This window comes from Equus przewalskii, chromosome 28, assembly GCF_037783145.1.
Source record: "Equus przewalskii isolate Varuska chromosome 28, EquPr2, whole genome shotgun sequence".
Classification (NCBI taxonomy): Eukaryota; Metazoa; Chordata; class Mammalia; order Perissodactyla; family Equidae; genus Equus; species Equus przewalskii.
The window spans coordinates 19,851,391-19,872,997 of record NC_091858.1 but is presented as its reverse complement, the minus strand read 5'-3'; the positions used below and the strand labels follow the sequence as shown (position 1 = coordinate 19,872,997).

The following is a 21,607-nucleotide window of genomic DNA, read 5'->3' as shown; positions in this document are numbered from 1 at the left end:
CAGGAAGGGCCTTGTGTCCAAGTCTAGGCTAGGTTAGGGAAGGAGAAAGTGGCCTTTTCCCACAACCATCACAGTTATTTTGAAATCTACCTGATGGCAACAGCAGGATTTCAAGAGACCAGCATGGTCCCAGAACTCCAGGAGTTGGCCTGGAACAGAGCAAAGCAACTAGATTTTTTAGATAGTAATACGAGTTTTCCACCTTGATAACTATAGCAGCTTTGTCGTTGTCTGCTAGAGCACGAGAGGAGATCTGAAGGGCATTCCTAATTCCATAGGACTCTGTATCCAAGTCCAGCTTCAACCTAGTTGACTCTCCTGTTACATATACTTATCTATGTTGCCTAGTTACCCATAAACTTTCCTAACTTTGTTATAAAACTTTAATCCTCTTTCATATTATGTTCTAGAGAAGTTTCTTGTAGATAATAGCAAATAAACAAGAAAGAAGAACTCAAAGGTGGGAGTGGCTCTTAGGGACCATTTGATCCAATAGCCTTTTTTATAGATGAGAAAATTGAGTTTCAGAGAGGTGAAATGACTTGCTCAAAAGCGTATAACAAGACACGGCAGAGCTTGGAAATCAATGCAGTTTCCCAATCTTAAAATGTCTCCACTCACTTGACTATACCATTCATATTGACCTGACATGGATTAATTAATTCAGGAGCTATTCATTTAGCATCTATTAATTTAAAGTTCCACTACTTACATGGACAATAGGAATAGTTAGGGTGATTCACTAGTAAAATTGCTTTAGTTTTACTCATTTTAAAATGCTTTTCTAGGGCTAGCCCTGGCGCCCTAGTGGTTAAGTTTGGCGTGTTTCACTTCAGTGGCTCAAGTTTGGTTCCTAGGTGCAGACTTACACCACTCATCTGTCAGTAGCCATGCTGTGGTAGCAGTTCACATACAAAAAGAGGAAGATAGGCAGTGGGTGGTAGCTCAGGGTGAATCTTCCTCAGCAAAAAAAAAAAAAAAAAAAAAAAAATTTGATTTTCTATAGTAATTTCTCAGACTTACGCCTCATAAGAGTGAATTTATATCCAAACCAATATTTTGGGGAGGAGTTTTATTACCTCCACCTGAGGAGGCTCTGTCAGTTGCCTGGAATGAGGACTATTCTCAATGACCACTTTTCCTGCTACTTATAAGATCGTTCTATTCTAAATATTTTGATAAAAGTCACAATTTAAGTTTAAAATGTGAGCATTGTATTCAGAGCACAGGATTTTATAAGTCCTGTAAAGGGTGTATCCCCCTGAACTGAGTCAAGGTTGGAGAATGTAACCGTCAGAAGTATACGCTGGTAGAATACCCTAAAGGACGTAAATCAGTTGTCTGAGTCTCGTTCATGATGGCGCTGAGAACAGACGTGTTCACTGCTGCAGGCTTGAGCCGACTGGAGAGAAGAAGGCCTGGAATTAAACCTTCCCCCCGGGACTGGGTCAGGTATCAGGTGATGGGCAGGTATCCAATCCAGCAGACACAATACAGAGTCAGAGGGTTTGGATGACAGTTGTGCTATAACTGATCTATTAATTGAGAGTTCTCTGAATAAGGTCTTGCAAAGGAGAAGGAAAGAATTTGTCAGTGCTTAGCTAATGCTGTCCAGGAGCCAGAGCGAACTGATCTTGATGCAACTGTACTGTTGTCTGTGGAAATATTCTTGGACCAGAAAAGAAAAGTCTATCTAATTACTTTACTTTAAAAAAAAAAAAAGAAAGCATCTAAGACAATCCAGTGTCCTTTATTCGTGTTCCTTGTTCACCAAAATTCCTTTGGCTTGGGGGCGAGCCTGGTGGTGCAGCAGTCAAGTTCCCACGTTCTGCTTCAGCAGCCTAGGGGTTTGCTGGTTCCGATCCCGGATGTGGACATGGCACTGCTTATCAAGCCATCCTGTGGTAGGCATCCCACATGTAAAGTAGAGGAAGATGGGCATGGATGTTACTCAGGGCCAGTCTTCCTCAGCAAAAAGAGGAGGATTGGCAGCAGATGTTAGCTCAGGGCTAATCTTCCTCAAAAAAAAAAACGATTCCTTTGGCTTGATTTGCTCTGGGGTGATTTTCTCCACCCTGAGGAAATCCTCTATGCAAATACCTACATGGGTTATCTTACCAGGCGATTCTCTTTTTCTAAATTAATATATTCACCTTTCTGTTTTATGTATCCCTTGAGAAATTGAGTGTGAGTCAGTTCTCCAGAAACTAATCGCTCAGGGTAAGCGCATAAAATCCAACTTCTAGGCAAGCTAATGTATGACATAAGCCCTAATGAGCCCACTATTCTTTCAGTGAAGCTCCTTTAGGAAGCTGTATCTTAAAGCATGCCTCCCAACCCTTCTCTTTCTGGTCCATCTCCTCAAACCCTGGATCCAACCTGCTCCTCATATCATTCTTTTCTCTCACTTCTTTCAGCCGGTGATCTCAGGTCTCATTCTCATTGCACAGCTTTGGGACAATTGTACAAGTTCAAAAATTGACCTTTCCTGATGACAGTTCTTCCACTGTGTTCTGACAATGCATCCATGGACGAAAGGCATAATATTCTTCCTAACATGTTCAGTTTCTGGCATGCCTTCACAGAACGCTGACCCCAGATTCTGTCCTTATTGTCTGGTTAGCTTTTCCCAGGTTTCTCCTGAGGCAATGATCCCCCCAAGTCCTTGACAGACAGCATTGTTTATCTTTAATGGTGAGGAGCACAGAGTCTGAGCTGGATTACCTGGGAATCCTGGCTCCACCTCTTGCTAGCTGTGTGACCTTGGGCAACTTACTTAAACCTCTGTGCCTCAGTTTCCTCATTTGTGAAACGGAAATAGTAACAATACCTGCTCAGAGGGCTGTTGTGGCTGAGTGAGTTAATATATTTAACGTGTCTGGCACGTAATAAATGTGTCACATGTGTTAGCTACTGTTACTGTGATTATTGTCCCTCCTCTGAGGAGGTGAGCGCAGGGCTTATTAAATGCTTGAATGGGGAGGAGGCAAAAGGGATACAAGGAGGAAAAAATAGGATGGTATTTCAAAATATTTTATTTTACCGCAAAGGTAATTATGAAATCAGCCGAGTAATCCCATACATACTTTTGCTTTTGAAATTTAATGTCAGCAGCTTGAATTCACTGCAATTATGAATGTATAATTTTCACTTCTCCTCTGTGTGTAAATCATTTCGACCTGTTTTTCTCTGCACTAAGTCATCAAGATTACCTTTACCTCAATAAACTTAAAAATTTCTGACTGAATGACAGGAAAATGTTTCACAGGAAGGCCAAACACGCAATACTTGAGTCCAGAAGACAACAAAGAACAGAAAGAAAACACAACTTCAGTAGTTTACCGGAATCTGAGTTAATAAACAGGGATCACAGAACAAATAGCAAACAGGCTGAGTTATATCAGAATGAAAAAAGAAAGATGAACCTGGATTTCCAGTCTGAAACTATTATGCAATACGATTAATGGAGCTAACAAGTCACTTCTTACACATCAGAAAATCCTCCAAAGTTTAAAACAAAAAGAACAACTTGTTCAGAGGATAATTGATGCTTACAGAGATATTTCACAATCCTGTACCTCAGGGAATACTTTCGCTTTTCTTAAACATCAAACAAACTCACCATTTCATCTTGGCAATTATTAACCTGCCATGTTTTTTATAACTAAGAAAAATTTGGCTTCTCTCCATATTGTAGCTGAAATAACATTTTAATTCATATTATGGGTAAAATTTTATTACCACTAGTACCTATAAAGCAAAGATTCCACTGAACTTTGGTTTTATTTGGTCGTCTACTGAGCATTGCCAAAGTTAATCAAAGTACAAAAATTCTCTGGACGAGCAAAAGAAGAGGTTAGAAAAAAATCAGAGATATATTTTTATAAAGATGTATTATTGGATCTTTCACAAAAAATTCATACAAATAGGAGAAAAAAGGAAAAATATCAGAGTATTGAGATTTGTCCTTGAATCTCCTCTCCTAGTTTTCCTTCCAGTTAAACTGATTTCCTCATATATTTGTTTCTGGATTAAAGCCAGAATCAACATTGTCCCTATTTCTAATCAAATAACGGGGAAACAATTACAAATTCTGAATGCAGTGAGAGGATCCTGGGAGACAGAGTGGCTGGAGCTAGAGTGAGCCGTGTCTCTGACTCATTTCTGACTATAGGCAAGGTATTTAATGTCTCTGCATTCTTGACATAATTGTAATAATGCTAATTTATTTCCTAGGTATGATATTAAGCATAAATCAAGAAAAAAGCTTCTGCTATCGAGACAGATCAGGTTGAGTAGAGGGAAGTGTGCTTCTGCAGCTTGGAAAAGAGATTTAGAATTACGTCTCCTTTCCATTCCTGGTGCCTTTTTAATGAATTGGATGGGAATTTGATGTAAATAATAGAATTTGCAGTTTCAATGTACAAAATGAAAAATAAAATGGACCATGTTACATTTTCCACCGCAGAAGTAAAAACTTCAGAAATGTATTTCTTTATTTCTATCTCTTGGAGATCAAACTTAATTAGCTTTTTAAGGCTTTCATTGAGTATAAATTCTTGAGATAAATAAGAAAGATACTGTTATGTTCCATTTTCAGGAAAAGGAAAAAAAAATTGGAAAGGAATTAGCCTAAAAGGAGTCTCTAAGTCTGTGTTTATGTGTAAATTTTTAACTAACTGTCTTACATTAAAGCGTGTAGTCCACTTGTGAATGCTAACTTATTAAAAATGCTTTCTTCAATAACTTTTTCTTCCTTTTAAATTTTTTACTCTTATATCCTCTCATAATATCTCACTTAAAACATACCATTTTTGAAATTTTACATGCTACTAGTGTACTTTTGTTTTGTAATTTTGTTTTTAAAAGTTATATATCAGCTGTAAAACTTTTCAGTTTCATACTTAATATTTTTGCCTTTAAATTTAATCTACTATAATCCACTAAATTAAAAAAATTTTAGTGGGAAAGAAATTGGACTTTGTAGCCTTAGAATAATTTATATCAAATACTACAGCACATCAAAGAATAGCCATTTGAAAACTGCTTTAATTTTACAGTAATTAAAAGTTTTGAAATAGCCCAAAGCAAAAACATCGTAAAAGAAATACAGCTAATTGTATAGTGAGGAACTAAATAATGTGATATAACTGTACCACAAGCCAGGTTTGCAGAATAATAATGGTTTACTGTGAGGAAGGATGCAGACCAGATTTTCAAAGCAAGTTTTTTTTTTTTTAAAGATTTTATTTTTCCTTTTTCTCCCCAAAGCCCCCTGGTACATAGTTGTCTATTTTAGTTGTGGGTCCTTCTAGTTGTGGCGTGTGGGACACCACCTCAGTGTGGCCTGACGAGCAGTGCCATGTCCGTGCCCAGGATTCAAACGGGTGAAACCCTGGGCCGCTAAAGCAGAGTGTGTGAACTTAACCACTCGGCCATGGGGCCGGCCCCCAAAGCAAGTTTCTTAACACCTAAACATTTCTTCAGTATTGTAGAAGATGGTTAGATGCAGAAGATGAGGGCGCTGGGGAGCTTTAGAGGGCTTCACATATTCTCAGGAATTATTCTCAGATTATCAAATTAACGTAATGACTTTAAAAATAGTATAATGACATTTTGAAATGCCTTTATGTTTAAGGATCTGCCAGAATAGGGGGTGCCTCCTTTTCTCTGGGAAACATCAGATTTGATTATTTTAAGGCAATGTTAAGAAATCTTCATTATGTGGAGAGGTATTTTTTGACTTTTTACTATTTGAACTTTATGATAAATTTTAAAATTAAACAAGTAATGATCATGAAGTTACAAATGAGATTTTCTAAAAAATAGAAGCATAGCTGTTGTAATTTTGCTCAGGAAATATATTTATCACCAACTGAAAATATGAGTCAAACTAATAATTTATTATGAGATAGCTATGATAATGGCTTTAGCCCTTTAAGATAGCCAAATTTTAAATACTTTAGGTATTAAGTTTTCAGTTATTTATTTTCTTCTGGAATTCTTAAAATCCAAAGATCTCTTTTTGAAACCAATATGAGCTATCACGTATCATGCATGTCATATTTGCAAATCAATAAAAACTTTACAAAAGACATAGTTTATCAAGTGTTCTTAGTCGCTGCTGGGAGAGGGGAGAGGATGGAGGGAATCCGATAGGGACATCTAATAAATTCAGCAGACACAAAAGGATTTGGTCCCTAGTAATCAAGTGTAAAACTGCAATAGCAGATGCTAGGAAGTTCTAAAATTCTAATTTAGGTTCATAAGTTTTCTTACCAAATCTTTTGTTGAGTACCTGTACTGGGTTGAATTGTGCCCTCCAAAATGATATCTTTAATATTAATTTCCTTTACCTGTGAATGTAATCTTATTTGGAAGAAGAGTCTTTGTAGACGTAATCAAGTTAAGATTCTCTTTATATAGCAGTCCCCTCTGATCCATGGTTTTGCTTTCTGCCATTTGTTACTAACACTAAATGGAAAATTCCAGAAATAAACCATTCATAAGTTTTAAATTGCACGCTCTTCTGAGTAGCGTGATGAAATCTTGTACTGTCCCTCTTTGTCCTGCCTGGGACATGGATCATCCCTTTGTCCAACAATCTATGCTGTGTACGCTACCCGTCCCGTCACTTAGTAGCCGTCTCGGTCATCAGATGGATTGTCATGGTATCGCAGTACTTGTGTTCAAGTCACTCTTATTTTATTTAATAATGGCCCCAAAATGCAAGAGTAGTGATGCTGGCCATTCAGATATGCCAAAGAGAAGCCATAAAGTGCTTCCTTTAAGTGAAAATGTGAAAGTTCTCAACTTAACAAGGAAAGAAAAAAAAATCATATGCTGAAGTTGCTAAGATCTATGGTAACTTTTATTATGGCATATTGTTACAATTGTTCTATCTTATTACTAGTTATTGCTGTTAATCTCTTACTGTGCCTAATTTATAAATTAAACTTTATCATAGATATGTATGTATAGGAAAAAACATAGTATATATAGGGTTTGATACTATCCATGGTTTCAAGCCTCCGCTGGGTGTCTTGGAACACATCGCCCGTGGATAAGGGAGGACTATGTATGAAGAAGGAAACTGGGATGCAGAGACACACAGAGGGAAGACAGCCATGTGAAAAGGGAGGCAGAAGTAGAGTTAAGCTGCCACAAGCCAAGGGATGCAAGGATTGCTGGCAACCACCAGAAGCTGAAAGAAGCAAGGAAAGATTCTTCTGGAGAGCCTTTCAGAGGGAGCATGACCCTGCTGACACCTTGATTTCAGACTTCTGTCCTCCAGAAATGTGAGACAATAAACTTCTGTTGTTCTAAGCCATCCAGTTTGCGGTAATTTGTTACAGCAGCCCTGTGAAACCAATATGGTACCCAACTATCTACCAAGCACGGGGTTACAGCAGTAAATAAAACAGATCAGGTCCCTTACTTCATGGTGCTTACATAGATGGTGGTGAGGGCGGGCAGACAATAGACACATACATTTCATTATATTTGAATGTATATTTTTATGAATATATAATATATTCATAACTAAACCATTATAATAGGGATATGGGATGTATGAGGGCAGAGGACATGGTTCTGTTTTATATATGGTATCCAGGGAAGGTATCTCTGAAAAGGTGACATGTGAATGGACCCGAAAGATATGAGGGAGCAAACGATGGACATTTTCAGGAGAAGAGCATTCCGGACAGGGGGAACAGCAAGTGCAATTTCCCTGAGAAATAAATGTATTTTGGTGTGTTCAAGGAATACCAAAGCAGCTAATGTGGCCATAGGAAAGGGGACAAGGAGGGGAATAGGGGAGAGGAGGTGTGAGGGAGTGAGGTTTTGCAGATTATGTAAAACCTTGTAGATGGACGACTGTAAAATTCCTGGGTTTGCCCAGGAAAGGCTCAGTTTAGACTGTTATCCCAGTGTCATTCTCAAAAATGTTCTGATTTGGAACACTGGAATCTTCCAATGGTGGCTTGGACCAGATGGCAGCAACAGAGGTGCTAGAGGTGGTTAGATGTATACATTTTGACTGTAGAGCCTTTCTTTGAGAAAGCTACTTTGCCTCTCTACTCTAACTTCCTTTAGTTAACAGCAAATACTGTAATTTCTCTTCTAAAGGCATCCTGAAGATTAGCTTATGGCAGAGCCATGAGATTGCATGTGTTGACTGTGTCAGCAATTTTTAAAAAATGTTTAATTGGCATATATTAACGTATTAACATAGAGGTAGCATTCATATAAAAACAGATTGTGGCTAAATTGTTTTCTCTCGTTAAATAAGCTACAAATTATTTTTAATCTATTTCTCTTGGCATTTGTTTCAGTATAAAAGGCTACAATGATTTCAAGTGAATCCTTTCTATCTAATCATGTGTATTAATTTGAAACATATGAAACTACCATTTTTGTAGGTTAAAAGTGTTCAAACATATGTTTTTTCTTATAGTTCAACCTAATATGTTAAGAAAGAAACAACCAAATACTAAGGAAAGAGGCTCAGGAGACTTAAGGGGGCCCTGGAGGCTGCATGTCACCTGACACACCTGTGTTTATTTTCTTATTTTTCATGGTGAAGGGTAGGAAATAAAATCCAGGAACCGATTATATTATGGTAGAGTGTTTCATGATCCTCAGACACAAATACAATAGTCTGGTTACGAATAACTGTTTTCCTCATTTTTCCAACCCACATGCTGGACTTGTGGAGGTGAGCCCTTCTCCCCTGCTGGGTCTCTGAATGCGAGTGATCTGCAGTCTTGCAGAGGTACATTCTATCGGGCTGGCGACTCTGCTCTTCTGTGTAATGCCCCAGGCCATGCCTGCTGTTTGGCATCTTTGTGGGAGTAGAGCAATTGTACCAAAGGCCCACTCAGCAATTTTTTTCTGTCATTATTAAAATAATATTCTCACAATTGTGTAGGAAGATACTAAAACATGCCGTAGGTCTGTAATTTTCTGGTGATAGAGATTAGAAGAATAGAATCCATTAGATTTTCAGAATTTTAAGAATTTCTAAGAATGGTTAGAAAATGTGTGCTGGAACTTTCTCACCCTAGTTCATTTGTTTCAATTAAGAACACTTCTTTACAAATACACTTTTCCTGCTGTAATTCAGTTTAAGTGGATGGCTATTATTTCTTAATAAAATGCCTGACTGTTGATTTATAACTGATCTAACCCTTTGCACTATTCAATGTTTAAAAAAATTCAGGCACAATAAATAAGGGATAAATTTTGTTCTGATGTTTAGCAGTTGAAAGATGCTAGATAATTTTTAACTGATATGAAAAGGTAACTCACAGATATACCTATATCTGGTTTTAATTTGTGGTAAAATATATATAACATAAAATTGACTATTTGGACCATTTTTAAATGTACAGTTCAGTGGCATTAAGTTCACTCACAATGTTGTGCAACCATCACCGCCATCCATCTCCAGAACTTTTTCATCTTCCCAAAATGAAATTCTGTATCCATTAAACAATAGCTTTTCATTCCCCCCTCCTCCCAGCTCCTGGTGACCACCATTCTATTTTCTGTCTCTATCCACTTGACTGCTCTAGGTACCTCATATAAGTGGAATCTTACAGTATTTGTTCTTTGGTGTCTGGTTCATTTCACTTGGCATAATGTCTTCAAGGTTAGTATTTCATTGTGTGTATATATCACATTCTGTTCATCCATTCATCCATTGGTGGACATTTGGGTTGTTTTCACCTTTTGGTTATTGTGAATAATGCTGCCATAAATATTGGTGTACAAATATCTATTTGAGTCCCTGCTTTCAATGATATCTGTTTTTTACAGTATGGAGGTTTATTTTTTTTTCTTAAAATTAGAATTTTTAAATCACAATTTTACCACAATTTTAGATAGTACTGAACAATACATTAACTGAGAGAATTAGCAATAGTATTAAAATCCAGTGATAATTGCCCTTCTATCTTGAAAAAGGATAAGTAATTCCGAAGCAGGTCAGTGTAGCAGAAAATGCTAACCTTGAAGATATTTATGATTCAAGTAGGAAAATACTACATATATTTTATAAACAAATAAGATAAGCTCTGGTCTTCCACAGAGAACTCTTTCTTCTTGATGATCTTTAGAGAGCATTATTCACCATCTCAGCTTTTCGTAGGAAAAATCAGTCTTAAGTTTCCAATGAAATACTATTTAAAATTATTGATATTTAGTACAGACAACAGCAGATATATTGACAACCTATATTGTTTTTTCAAATATGATTTATGGAGTGTGGTTACTGAAGGTAATTGGATTTTTTTTTCTTTTTTCCTCCCACTTTTTTCCTATCTTTCATTTTGATGGAGAAAAGGAGGCACATGTTTTAAAGACTTGTTGTATTTTGTCAGGACTTAATTGCATATAATTATGTTTAAATGAACACGATTAGACCACTGGTATAGCTAAATCTATAAGAAAATAAATCCTACTGTAGCAGTGTTTGAGTACCATACCTAAATTGAAAGGTGGAAATGTCTTCATTCCTTATATATGTAAGGTAAATTATTGTAATTGTAGTAAGAATTTATTCCTCTGAAGGCTCTTTATTCACAAATGGAGTCTTGACAGGCATCCAATGGTAATGACAGGTCCTTCCATGAACTCCCAGACAAAGGAAACGTGGAACTACCCCCAGGATCAGAATGAAAACGGATTTGTTTATAACATCACACATCTTTGGTTGAGGGTATTCATTTCAACCTGAAGTGTTGCTAACTTTGTAGATCTGACCTCCACATCTGCAAATGCAAAGTTCAGGACACGACAGCCTTGTAACTGACGGCTCTTTAGTGCAGTTGGTGGTGGCATCTTAAAGACAATGATTTTACCTTTCGTGACAACAATAAAAGCTACCTAGGAAAGTTTTTCTAAATATAATTCCAAGATTATTTTATCAATAAAAATATTAATTGATAGCAAACCTAGTCACCTTTTCTTCTCCACTTGCTCTTGTTTCTATTCGTTTGCCATTTTCTTCTCACCTTAGTTCTATCTCATTTAAAAGCTCGTGGGGTGGGGGTGTCTCTTTTTTACATTGGAGAACATTTAAAATGCCATAATTAAACTTAATTTTTTCTACATTTTAATATAAGCTAATGTTTTAAATACAATTAAATATATTTAATATAAGCTATATATAAAAGAATCTAATATACATAACACCTGGCATTAAGTAGGTACCCAATACATGTTTAAATTTTAAAGAAAAATAGTTACTGAAATAATAGAAAGAGCGAAATACCAGTTTTCCTAAATTGTTGCTACAAATTGTATCATATGAATGTATTAAAGAATGACTTACTGAAAAAAAAATGGGTCTATGAATGCTTATTAGAGTTTTTCTGTAATGAGTAATTGTATGTGTTCTTATGTTTTATCTAATTTCTTTGCCCATTTAGCCATGTAATTTACTCAGTACATCTGTACATTTTGATTATTTTGTTTACAATGTTGGATAAGAGGGTTAAGTCATAACAAATAAATTACATATTTTCATAGTAAATTAATTAGTATTATATGGATTTCTGCCCAGTGTTATAATACAGAACATTTGGTCTTTAGTGTTTTCTTTAGACTGTTAAGCAAATATGGACACAGAATGAAATTTAAAACATGCCTTCCTTCAGTGGTAAGAACTCTTTTAAAAGAAATAAGCAAAATATTATGCCTATACCTTTCCCATGTGCCAACCTGTGGGCTTCTTCAGAGAACAATCGGGCAAGGATAAGGCTCTTTTGTTGGGCAATCTCCCTTGTGAGTCTCTGAAGATCTTTTCTGTGAGGCTATTCATTCCTCCAGAGAGGACTCCTATGGTCTCTTGCCTGGAAAGTGGCGTGAGGAGTATGGAGCTGACTGCCTGGCTGCTGGGATAGGAGTAGCCAGGTCAGGGGGTCTCTCCCCTGCCCTCCATTGTGCCCGTGGTCATGCTCAACCTGGAGTCTCTCTGGTTCAACCCCAAAGGAAAGTAAGCCTTTTGTTTGCTGATGGGCTGGGAGGAGCAGTATTCACGTGGCTGCTCAAAGTTTAGGCGAGGATCTGGGTGTCAGCCCATCACTTCCACCCTGCCTTCAAGCCTGCTGTGCCTCCAACCCCACACCCATCTGGGGAATTGCAATGCACCTGAGTTGCTTCTCGTGGTATTCTTCTGGATGCCACTTGTTATTCAGTTGTAGCAGCTTTGCCAACTGCCTCATATGCTTTTTATCACCTCCAAACTCATTGACATTGCATGCCAGGTGTTTTCTCTCTCCCTTTCTCTTCGACCTTGTCAACTCATGTCTTTTCCATTTTTCTTTACTCTTTTGCTAGTGGGATTTTGTGAGAAAGAAAAAATAAATTCACATGCTCAATCCAACAGAAAGTCCCTGACTCCTTCTTGACTCTTATTTTCAAAGATATGCTTAGCCCGTGGTTTTCCCCTTGACCAGGATAAGCACGGAGGGGGCAGTACGTCGTCACTGCAAACAGACTGTAGTGTTATGGCAAGGAAATCACATTCTCTGCTCTGGGAAAGGTTTGCCCTCCTGGGGAAAATTTTCTGCATAGGCAACAACTAAAAATTTTTCAGGGTCACCACAATAAGTCAGATGCTGGGGATAGGACCATTAGCAAGGTGTGGCCTTTGCCTTCCAATATCTCATTGTAAGCAAAATCACACGGACCTAGGGAAGCAGTTGGAGAGGGACATGTAACAACTGACCAAAAGATAATTCCTTCACCTGGCTCAGTGTCTAGAACATAGTAGTTGGGCAAACAATGTTTATTGAGTGAATAAATGCTACACTGGTCTGTAAATACAGTATGGGACCACAATGGAGGAAGTAATTAATTTTGTTTTGAGGGGTGGTTTGGGAAACTTTAGTTTTATAGTTAATTACATATGGTTTCATGTAACTTAGTTTATATTGTCTTTAATTCCCATTTTAATATTTTTATTTCTTCCTCAAAACATTGCCTTGTTGAGGCAACTATGTATTTTTTTAAATTTTTAATTTTAAAGATTTTATTTTATTTTTTTCCTTTTTCTCCCCAAAGCCCCCCAATACATAGTTGTATATTCTTCCTTGTGGGTCCTTCTACTTGTGGCATGTGGGACGCTGCCTCAGCGTGGCTTGATGAGCAGTGCCATGTCCGCGCCCAGGATTCGAACCAACGAAACAGTGGGCCACCTGCAGCGGAGTGCATGAACTTAACCACTCGGCCACGGGGCCAGCCCCATAGGCAACTATATTTTATTCTTCCACAGCATGTAGCGTAGTGTTGAGCAGATAGCTGAGGAGAAGTAAACGCTTACCGACGCTACCATGCCCTAGGACCGCTTCAGTTTTAGTGCAGCTGTCTTCTCTCCCACCAGGTTAACCTAACGTTCCTTAGGAGAAGTACATGACTCAGGAATAAACAAGTCACAGCCGTGTTCAGGAGTGAGCGTGATGTTCACTGGAGAAGGCCAAGTAGGAGGGCCTCTATACCTCTCTGCGGCCTGTTTCCCTGTTTATAGCAGGGTTTATATGTATATAGAGAGGAAGGCCATGTAGAGTACAGGTTAGGGCCATGGGCCTTCAAGGGGGAAAGCCCTCAGCTCAATTGCTGGGTCTTCCATATACCTGTTGTGTGATCTTAGGGAAGTGACAACCTCTCTGATCTATCCATTTGTGTGATGAAGATAATAGTGCTTGCCTTATAGGATTATTTGAGGATTAGGTAAGGTGCTCCTAATATGCATAGCACAGCTCTAGGTATGTAGTAAAAAAAAAGTCAGCCATAAGTAAAAATGTGTGAAGTAAAATTATACAGTTATATCTAGCAGATTCTTTACTACTCTCAGCAATACACAAATTTCACATATTCTAAAAATTCGCATTGAATTTTACAACACTTCCCAAGGTGGCCATGCATGCTCTTGGTCAGTGAATATAAGTGCCCCTCCCATTCTATAACTGTTTTTGTCGACCACAGAAGGACTGAGAACTAACAACCTACTTTATCAACAGGAACTAAAAAAAATTTGTCTACTAAGTCTTTAAAATAGGGGCCAGCCCAGTGGCGTAGCAGTTAAGTTCACGTGCTCTGCTTTGGTGGCCTGGGGTTTCCTGGTTGGGATCCTGGGCGAGGACCTAGCACCGCTTATCGGGCCATGCTGTGGTAGGTGTCCCACATATAAAGTAGAGGAAGATGGGCACGGATATTGGCTCAGGGCCAGTCTTCCTCAAAAAAAAAAAAAAAAAGAAAAAGAGAAAGTCCTTAAAACATTGCTTCTCAAACTTTGCTGAACACTGGAATCAGCTGGAAGTCTTTAAAAAATTCCAGGGCCTGCTGCATATGACTTTTAGACATTTGATTCAATTCCTGGGGATGGATATTTTTTTTTTAAAGCCCCCCAAATGATCCTAATGGGCAGCAAACTTTAGAAACCACTCCTTTAATTACATAAAAATTGTGAAAGAGATTCATGAAAAGGGGTCACAGGTTGTATAAGAATAAAATTAGGCTAACAAATAAATAATTCAGTTGGTCCCAGTTCTTTTTTTTAGCAGAAACCTTAGGTGTAAAATTTGTTTGAAGATTATGCAGATATTTCTGTCCTCCTAGGCTCCTTAGCTTCTAAAATTGATGAAAATTCACCACTGGCAGCACACAGAAGTTATTCTGAGGATGAGCAAAATTTTTCATTGAGACTCATGACTTCAAGATTGATTTTAAAAATAATCTCAAGAAGAGAGAAAGTTAATTTTCCTCTACAACTTTAAACAGAGCTTAAAGTTTTATATTTTCTTGATATCTTGCCTATACATTGACATTAAGAAAAACAATGCATATCACCTCCTGTTGCTTATAACTTTTTCTTTCTTCTTCTTTTAAAAATAAAAGCATATACAAAATGAGTACTGTTCATTTAGCACTAGTTGTATGTGAGGGTGTCTAAAAATATTGCACCCAAATCGACACAGTCCTGTAAGGTAGGGATTATGATTTCCATTTTACAGATCAGGAGCATTTTTAGTATGTTGCCTAAGGTCACACAACTAGGAAGAGGCTCAGACAAAACATGGACCTAGGTCTTTGTGCTTACAGAATCTTCGCCTTTTCCACACCTTCTTACAAGCGGCACTTAGGACCACACAAAGAGTCAGAGTCCCTCCTCCATTTTTGCAAGTGAACAGGTGCAGTTCTATTTAGGTAGCAGTGAGCATCATTCTGTGAGGGGGGAAGCCTGGGAAAGCTCAGGAGAATTTCCTTAGCCACTCTCACATTAGAGATGGCCTGGATGGCCTTGGGTCTGAACCCAACTCTGGTCTTATGAAAAATTCACAGTAAATAAGTTGATGAAATTCTTCTTGTTCTTGCAGTTCTTTCAATGGGGACTATGGCGATGATGTCCAGTTTCATCCTTGTCACCATTACTCTGGTAATAGGCAGGGAAGCCTGGGTAAGTTCGTTAAACTATTCTTGCATTTCTAATGCTGGCTTTGACCTGAATTTTCCTTTATTCTGCAGAAAACCTATAGTAACTTGTCACTGAAAGAACTTAAAGGGGGAAAATTGAAAAAGGTTTGTGGAAGCACCTGCCACATACTAGGCACTTTACCAAGTGCTTTAAAAAAATTTAGGCAAAAATCAGTATGCACAACAAATAAAAATCTTTTTGAATTTACTGGAGTTATTCGGGTGGTTACATAATATTAGGAATTTAAAACTGTCCGTTAAAATTGACCTGGGGCTTTCCAATATTAGACACTGTTAGTGTAAACTAAACAGATTATTCGAAAGTAATTACAACGATTCTATCATCCTCTATTCATGAGTAAAAAGGAGAAAATACTCATTTACTCAAAGCTCTGGGAAACTCCTAAGTTTTAAACAAGCTTACTAAAACCTTCTGTGCAGTCTCATAAAGATTGGATATGCTCACCCTGTAATCCCTTCGGTTACTTTTAAATTGCATAGTCCGCTATATTTAACAATATCACAACCAATTTCCTACTATTGGAAGGCAACAGAGGATTCCAGATACCATAAAGGGTCTTTCCTGTTTATTTTTTAGACAGGTGTGACTCAGGAGGCTACCCAAATAATTCTTTCAGAGAGGATCAATTGAAGAGTGATGAGGAGAGAGTACCAAGAGTGAAGAAGAAACAGTCTAGAGAAATAGCTGGGAGAGACTCAGCAGCTTGGGCCTAAAGATGAGAGGCAGGAGGCCGCTACCATCACTTCTCCATTCTCTTGCTATACACCTTTCAGTCTGGAGGCTGAATTTCTATATTTACATTATAGTCCTTCATAGGAAGGCGGTGTGTACTTCTTTCGTTTGTCCCGAGTAGGATATCTACTTGTGCTGTTCTGACTGCCTGGCAGAGTGCATGGAACACAGAAGGTGCTCATATTTATGGAATGAATACAAGGTGGCACATAAGGATAGGAACAGGAAGTAATGCAAATATAAATTGGGAAATAGATCTAATTATAATCAAATGCCTGTTTTAGGAAATAATGTATATATAGATGGTGTAAGGCAATTACACATTAAAATTCGTAATTTCTCAGAAGCGAACATTTACACTTATCACAGGAGATCATGACAGGAGCCGCAGATAGAGATGTCAAGGTAAAAATAGAAAAATGGAAAAAATGTGTCTTTTGTCCTTTTTTTCACTGCCCTGAGTAACTCCTCCAGCATTGGGTACTCAAGAGCCTTCATTGCGGCTTCTTGGCCTCAGTACCTTGTCCCAGGAGACCCACCTCTGTAACTCTCCTTCTAATTCACCCACCGTATTTGCTTTATCTCTGGAGAATTCCGCTTAGTCAGATGCCACTTTAGAAAGGAGCTGATAAATTCTTTCATGTGCAATGTTCTTGGGTTGTTTGTCTTTTTAGAGAAGAAAAATGATTTAACTGGAAGACTCAGGCTCCTCCCTTCCCTTTTTGAAGTTAACTCAGGGAAAAACAACAAATAAGCAAAAAGTTCAAGTAACTCCAGTGGAATTTCCAGCAATAGGTACATGGGTGAGATGCTTAGGGGTATGAGTCTAAACTAGTGTCCCTTATAAAGGTGACCAGATATCATCAGATTATAGCATTCAATTATATTTTACAACATATTAATATCAAAAGATTATTCAAAAACCTCGTTTATTTCAGGGATGGACATACTAATGATGTGTAATGATGCTAGAAAGCACTTTACTGTTAAGAAAGCACTTAGGCGGCATCATGTAGAGAGACTGAGAGCAGGGACCTAGACCCGGGTTTGAATCCTGACTCCTCTTCCCCACTGGGGACTCTTGAGCAGGTTTGCTCATTGTAGTTGAGCCTTTCCTACCTCATGGAATCATTGTGAAGTTCAAGTGAGGCAATGACTCTAAAGCTCTTAGTGTAGTCATTTACATTATTTTATATAATTTTTTAGTCCAAGCACTTTTGCATAAGCCGTCATTTCTTATTCTTCAAACAATAAATAGTATTAGAACTTTCAAACTACTTTCCGGTTAGAACAATATTCTAAAATGTGAGTTAGGGCCAAAATTGAATCATTAATTTATCTGACATTCAGAGCATTTACTTTCCATGAGAACGAGATGTGTGTTGCTTCGCAGGCTCTCGAGAACTGTCTCCAGGAGCAGGCGCGGCTCCGAGCCCAGGTGCACCAGCTTGAGACCCGGGTCAAACAGCAACAAGTCAAGATTGCGCAGCTTTTGCACGAGAAGGAAGTCCAGCTCCTCGATAAAGGAGAGGAGAATAGCGTCATTGACCTTGGAAGCAAGAGGCAATATGCAGGTCAGAATCTGTTTTTCTTGAGTGTTGCAGTAACTTATATCATTCACCCATGTGCAATGTTGGTACTAATTATTGATCACTTTCAGGCTTTGCTAAAGAGCTTTTCCTAATCCAGTAACAAGCAACATACAGAATTATACTGCACTGAAATATCTTCTACCATATCTTATCCTTTTTTCTCTATTATTGCTGCAGAGGACATTTAATATCAATGCTAAATATCTGAGAATTTCTATAGTTTAATACAAGATCAAGACAACAGATTGTTTCAATCTCCGTGTGCCTACGGCAGATTCTATTTGTGAAATTTTACAGCTGAACTTTGTTTTTATTTGTTTATCATTCTTGTTACATTTACACAGCTTTCCCTTCTGTAACCCTAATGTGCCTTAGAATAGTAATAGAACAAAAGGACGGGGAAGGAAAAAGAACCAGCATTATTTAGGAGAATAAAAGAGGTGGTTTTATGTGAATATTTTATGGTTTGGTATTTTTGTTTTGAAATCAGCATTTCCCCCTAGAAACTAAATGATCTTCAACTATCAACACTTTGCACGTATCACTGCATATAATAATAATATCATTTTCCCTATGGGAAACTACTCACCTGAATTCCTCCAGGCATCTTTTAAAGTAAACAAACTGATGGTTGTCAGAAACAATGAGAATGCCGCCTAGAGTACGTGGTTCATATGTCTACTCTAGCTACTGCCACGATGCATTGTAACTTCTCTATTTTGGAGTCTCTATTGGTCAATTAACTGGGCACGTTGCAAGGTCTAGGATGATGTTTAAAGCACTCTTCCCTCCTTCTTGCCTATCGGAGTGCCTAGAACGTAGTAGAGACTCATATTTATGAATGAAAGCAAGGTGGTACATAGAGATAGGAATAGCAAGATAAGCAACTATAAATTGGGAAATATATCTGACCATAATTGAAAAACTGTGGAGGCTAAAGAAATGCCAAGTTGATGAGAGTAAAAATACCTTTTTTCATATTTCTAAATATCCTCACCAGTGTGGGATATAAGAGTTGTGAGAATCTTCGAACCTATGCTTCAGTAAAATGCCCCCTATTGCTCTCTTAACCAAGGTTCTATTCTCATTCTGCTCAGACTCTTTGCCCTGGGATCCCGACCCTCTGTTGTCCAGCAACTTGATCCTTTACCCTTGATCCTTGGAGTCCAAATGTCCTGCTCCTCTTTAGGGGTCAAAAGGAGGCCAGAGCCATTTGCCTGTGGTGATGGGAATGGATAGGATGAGGTTGACCTGTGGCTCTGGAGCATGGAACAAAGAGGAACCAAACACAGCTTGGGTAAAAACAGGCTTGGGAATCAAAAGGACTGTCTGAAGCAGTCACAGGGGCAAAGAACCAGGAACTGGAATCTAAGAAGAGAACTACAGTGGAGATTAGGCAAGACAGTGAAAGAAGGCTCAGGAAAGCAATCAAACAGGAAGCAGAGTCAGTAGAGACTCCTTCAAGACTGGGATTCTCAGCCAGGACTACCCATTAGAATCATCTCGTGACCTTTTAAAATGCAGATACCATAAACAACTGGGAAGGGTCTGGGATTTTACTCTATTTGCAAGCTAACAAGTTAGCCTGCCACGGTTTTATGGACGTTGGCAGAAGACAAGAGACTCCTGGGTCAGAGACGTGAGCTTCATGTTTGCACCAATATCCTTTGCCTGAAAATGCTAAGGGAGAAGTGTGGACTAGTCCAGATGGGAAAAGTGCAGGCAGTGGGCTATGTCACAGCTGAAGAACCCTGAGTTTAGAATCCTCAATCTTTTATAATGGGTTGCAAGCAAATCTGCCCAGCCTTTGCCCCAGAGGGAGATGTTATCTTTATCATGGTGGACAGCAAACTAACCTGTCATCTGCTCAAGGGGGAGACACTATCTCTAGCTTCCAAGGCCGTTCACTATACAAACATCCCTGAAAAAATAGTCCAGAACATATGCTTTGCTTGCAAACTGCACGGAAACACAAGTGATCCATGGGAACTGTCTGCAAGCAGTGGCTAGGTTCCACTCCAGACCAATTAAATGAGAATCCCTACAGGTCTGAAAGGGATTTTCTGCTTTTGCTGATGGGTGTGGTTGAGATTGTTCAAGACCTGAACCAGGTCAAGCTTCTCACTAAATTTCTTCCCACAGACTGAGAAGGGCCGACGTTTCCTGGGGTCACCTAGTAGAAGGCTTTACTTCTTTTCAAGAAGGAGGTGGGGTCCTGTGGCAGTTCGGTGCCCTTTTCATTGGATGAGGTTTGGGGCCTGGTAACGTAGTCAGGTATCCACCCAGCAGGCGTCAGATACCTATCCTGAGACTATTAAAAATGTCAAAAAGACACAGATTTTAGGGGAGGATCTCACTGGGTTAATTGGGCCAATCATTGTGAATGACAGTGTTGGGTCACAGAGAAGGGGGCAACCAGAATGGTCAAAGGGCCATTTGATGGATGACTCTCTGTTTTATGGGTTGAATTGTGTTGAAAAAATGCTGAAGCCCCTAACCCTCAGTTCCTATAAATGTGACTGTATTTGTAGATAGGGCCTTAAAAGAGGTGCTTAAGTTAAAATGAGGCCATTAGGATGGGCCCTCATTCAATCTGACTGATGTCCTTATAAGAAGAGAAAATTTGGACACACAGAGAGACGCTAGGGATGTAGGTGCACAAAGGAAAAACCGTGTGAGGATGCAGTGAGAAGGCAGCCATCTATAAGCCGATGACAGAGGGTTCAGAAGAAACCAACCCTGCTGGTACTTTCATCTTGGTCTTCCAAGCTCCAGAACCATGAAGAAACAAATTTCTGTTGTTTAGGCTATCCAATCTATGGTCTTTCATTATGGCAGCCCTAGAAAATATAATATACCTTACATTGCCTTACACAGCAGCATCTAACCCAAGAAAGTAGTACCTTGATAAAGAAAAGTAGCTACAAGTGTCCTTTAGTCAGGGCTCAGGGCCAAACAGTGAATATTCTGTCATTGATTCACTAGAGGATTTCTTAGAAACCCTACTGAGAAATCTATGGTTTGTTCAGAACCTGACTGGTCAGTAGAATGTCAATGAAGTCAGGGATTAGCAAAAGTAGTAGGGCTGAGGGCCGTGATGGCTCTGAAACGGAGTATTCTTGGTGGAGAAGTAAAGCAAGTTTGGAGTAAATTCATCAGTGGTGAGATAGGTAGACCAGTTGGCAGGCGATATTGTGAGGTAGCTTCTAGGCTCTACAGTCCATTTGATCACTCTTCTGGATAAGCAGGGAGTGGACAGGTGGACTTTACATTTTGAACATTGCTTCCAAAATCCAGGAGACACATTTAATGTGTCAATCAGGATCACATGACTTTAAATGTGTGGTGGAGGATGATCTTGTCAATGAACAGATTGTCAGTGACTGGTACAAACGGGGAAGCCCTTTCAAGGAATAAAATGTGCCGTCTTCAAAAGAGTGTCTACCATCATCAGGATAATGAACTTTCCAGGAGATATCAGTCAGTGAAAGATGTAAAACAGCAAATTCCTCCCTCAGGAGTATCTGAGGGTGAACAGAGGATACTGAAGAACACCCCATCCCACAGGACAGTGGCACATGCCTTCCTAAACAAGACCTGGGCTATGGCATGGCTTTGGCTTCTAGTCCAAGAGTAGTAGTCAACTGGTCCCATCCACTGCCCAAGTCTGTGGTCAGTGGTGGCCATACTATGACAAATGGGGCCAACAAAGATTGGTTTAGGGGCCAGCCCCATGGCCAAATGGTTGAGTTTGTGTGCTCCGCTTCAGTGGCCCAGGGTT

General features: G+C 38.8%; 1 protein-coding gene across 1 annotated transcript in view; it reads left to right on the top strand.

The window, feature by feature from the left end:
* Positions 1 to 4,028: 4,028 nt before the first annotated feature.
* Positions 4,029 to 21,607, top strand: part of FGL1 (fibrinogen like 1) — a 31,815-nt gene continuing 14,236 nt past the window's right edge. The window contains exons 1-3 of the mRNA XM_008528366.2: positions 4,029 to 4,179; positions 15,384 to 15,463; positions 17,628 to 17,808. Coding sequence (XP_008526588.1) covers positions 15,392 to 15,463; positions 17,628 to 17,808 — 253 coding nt within the window. The 5' untranslated portion in view covers positions 4,029 to 4,179; positions 15,384 to 15,391. The remainder of the gene's footprint in view (positions 4,180 to 15,383; positions 15,464 to 17,627; positions 17,809 to 21,607) is intronic.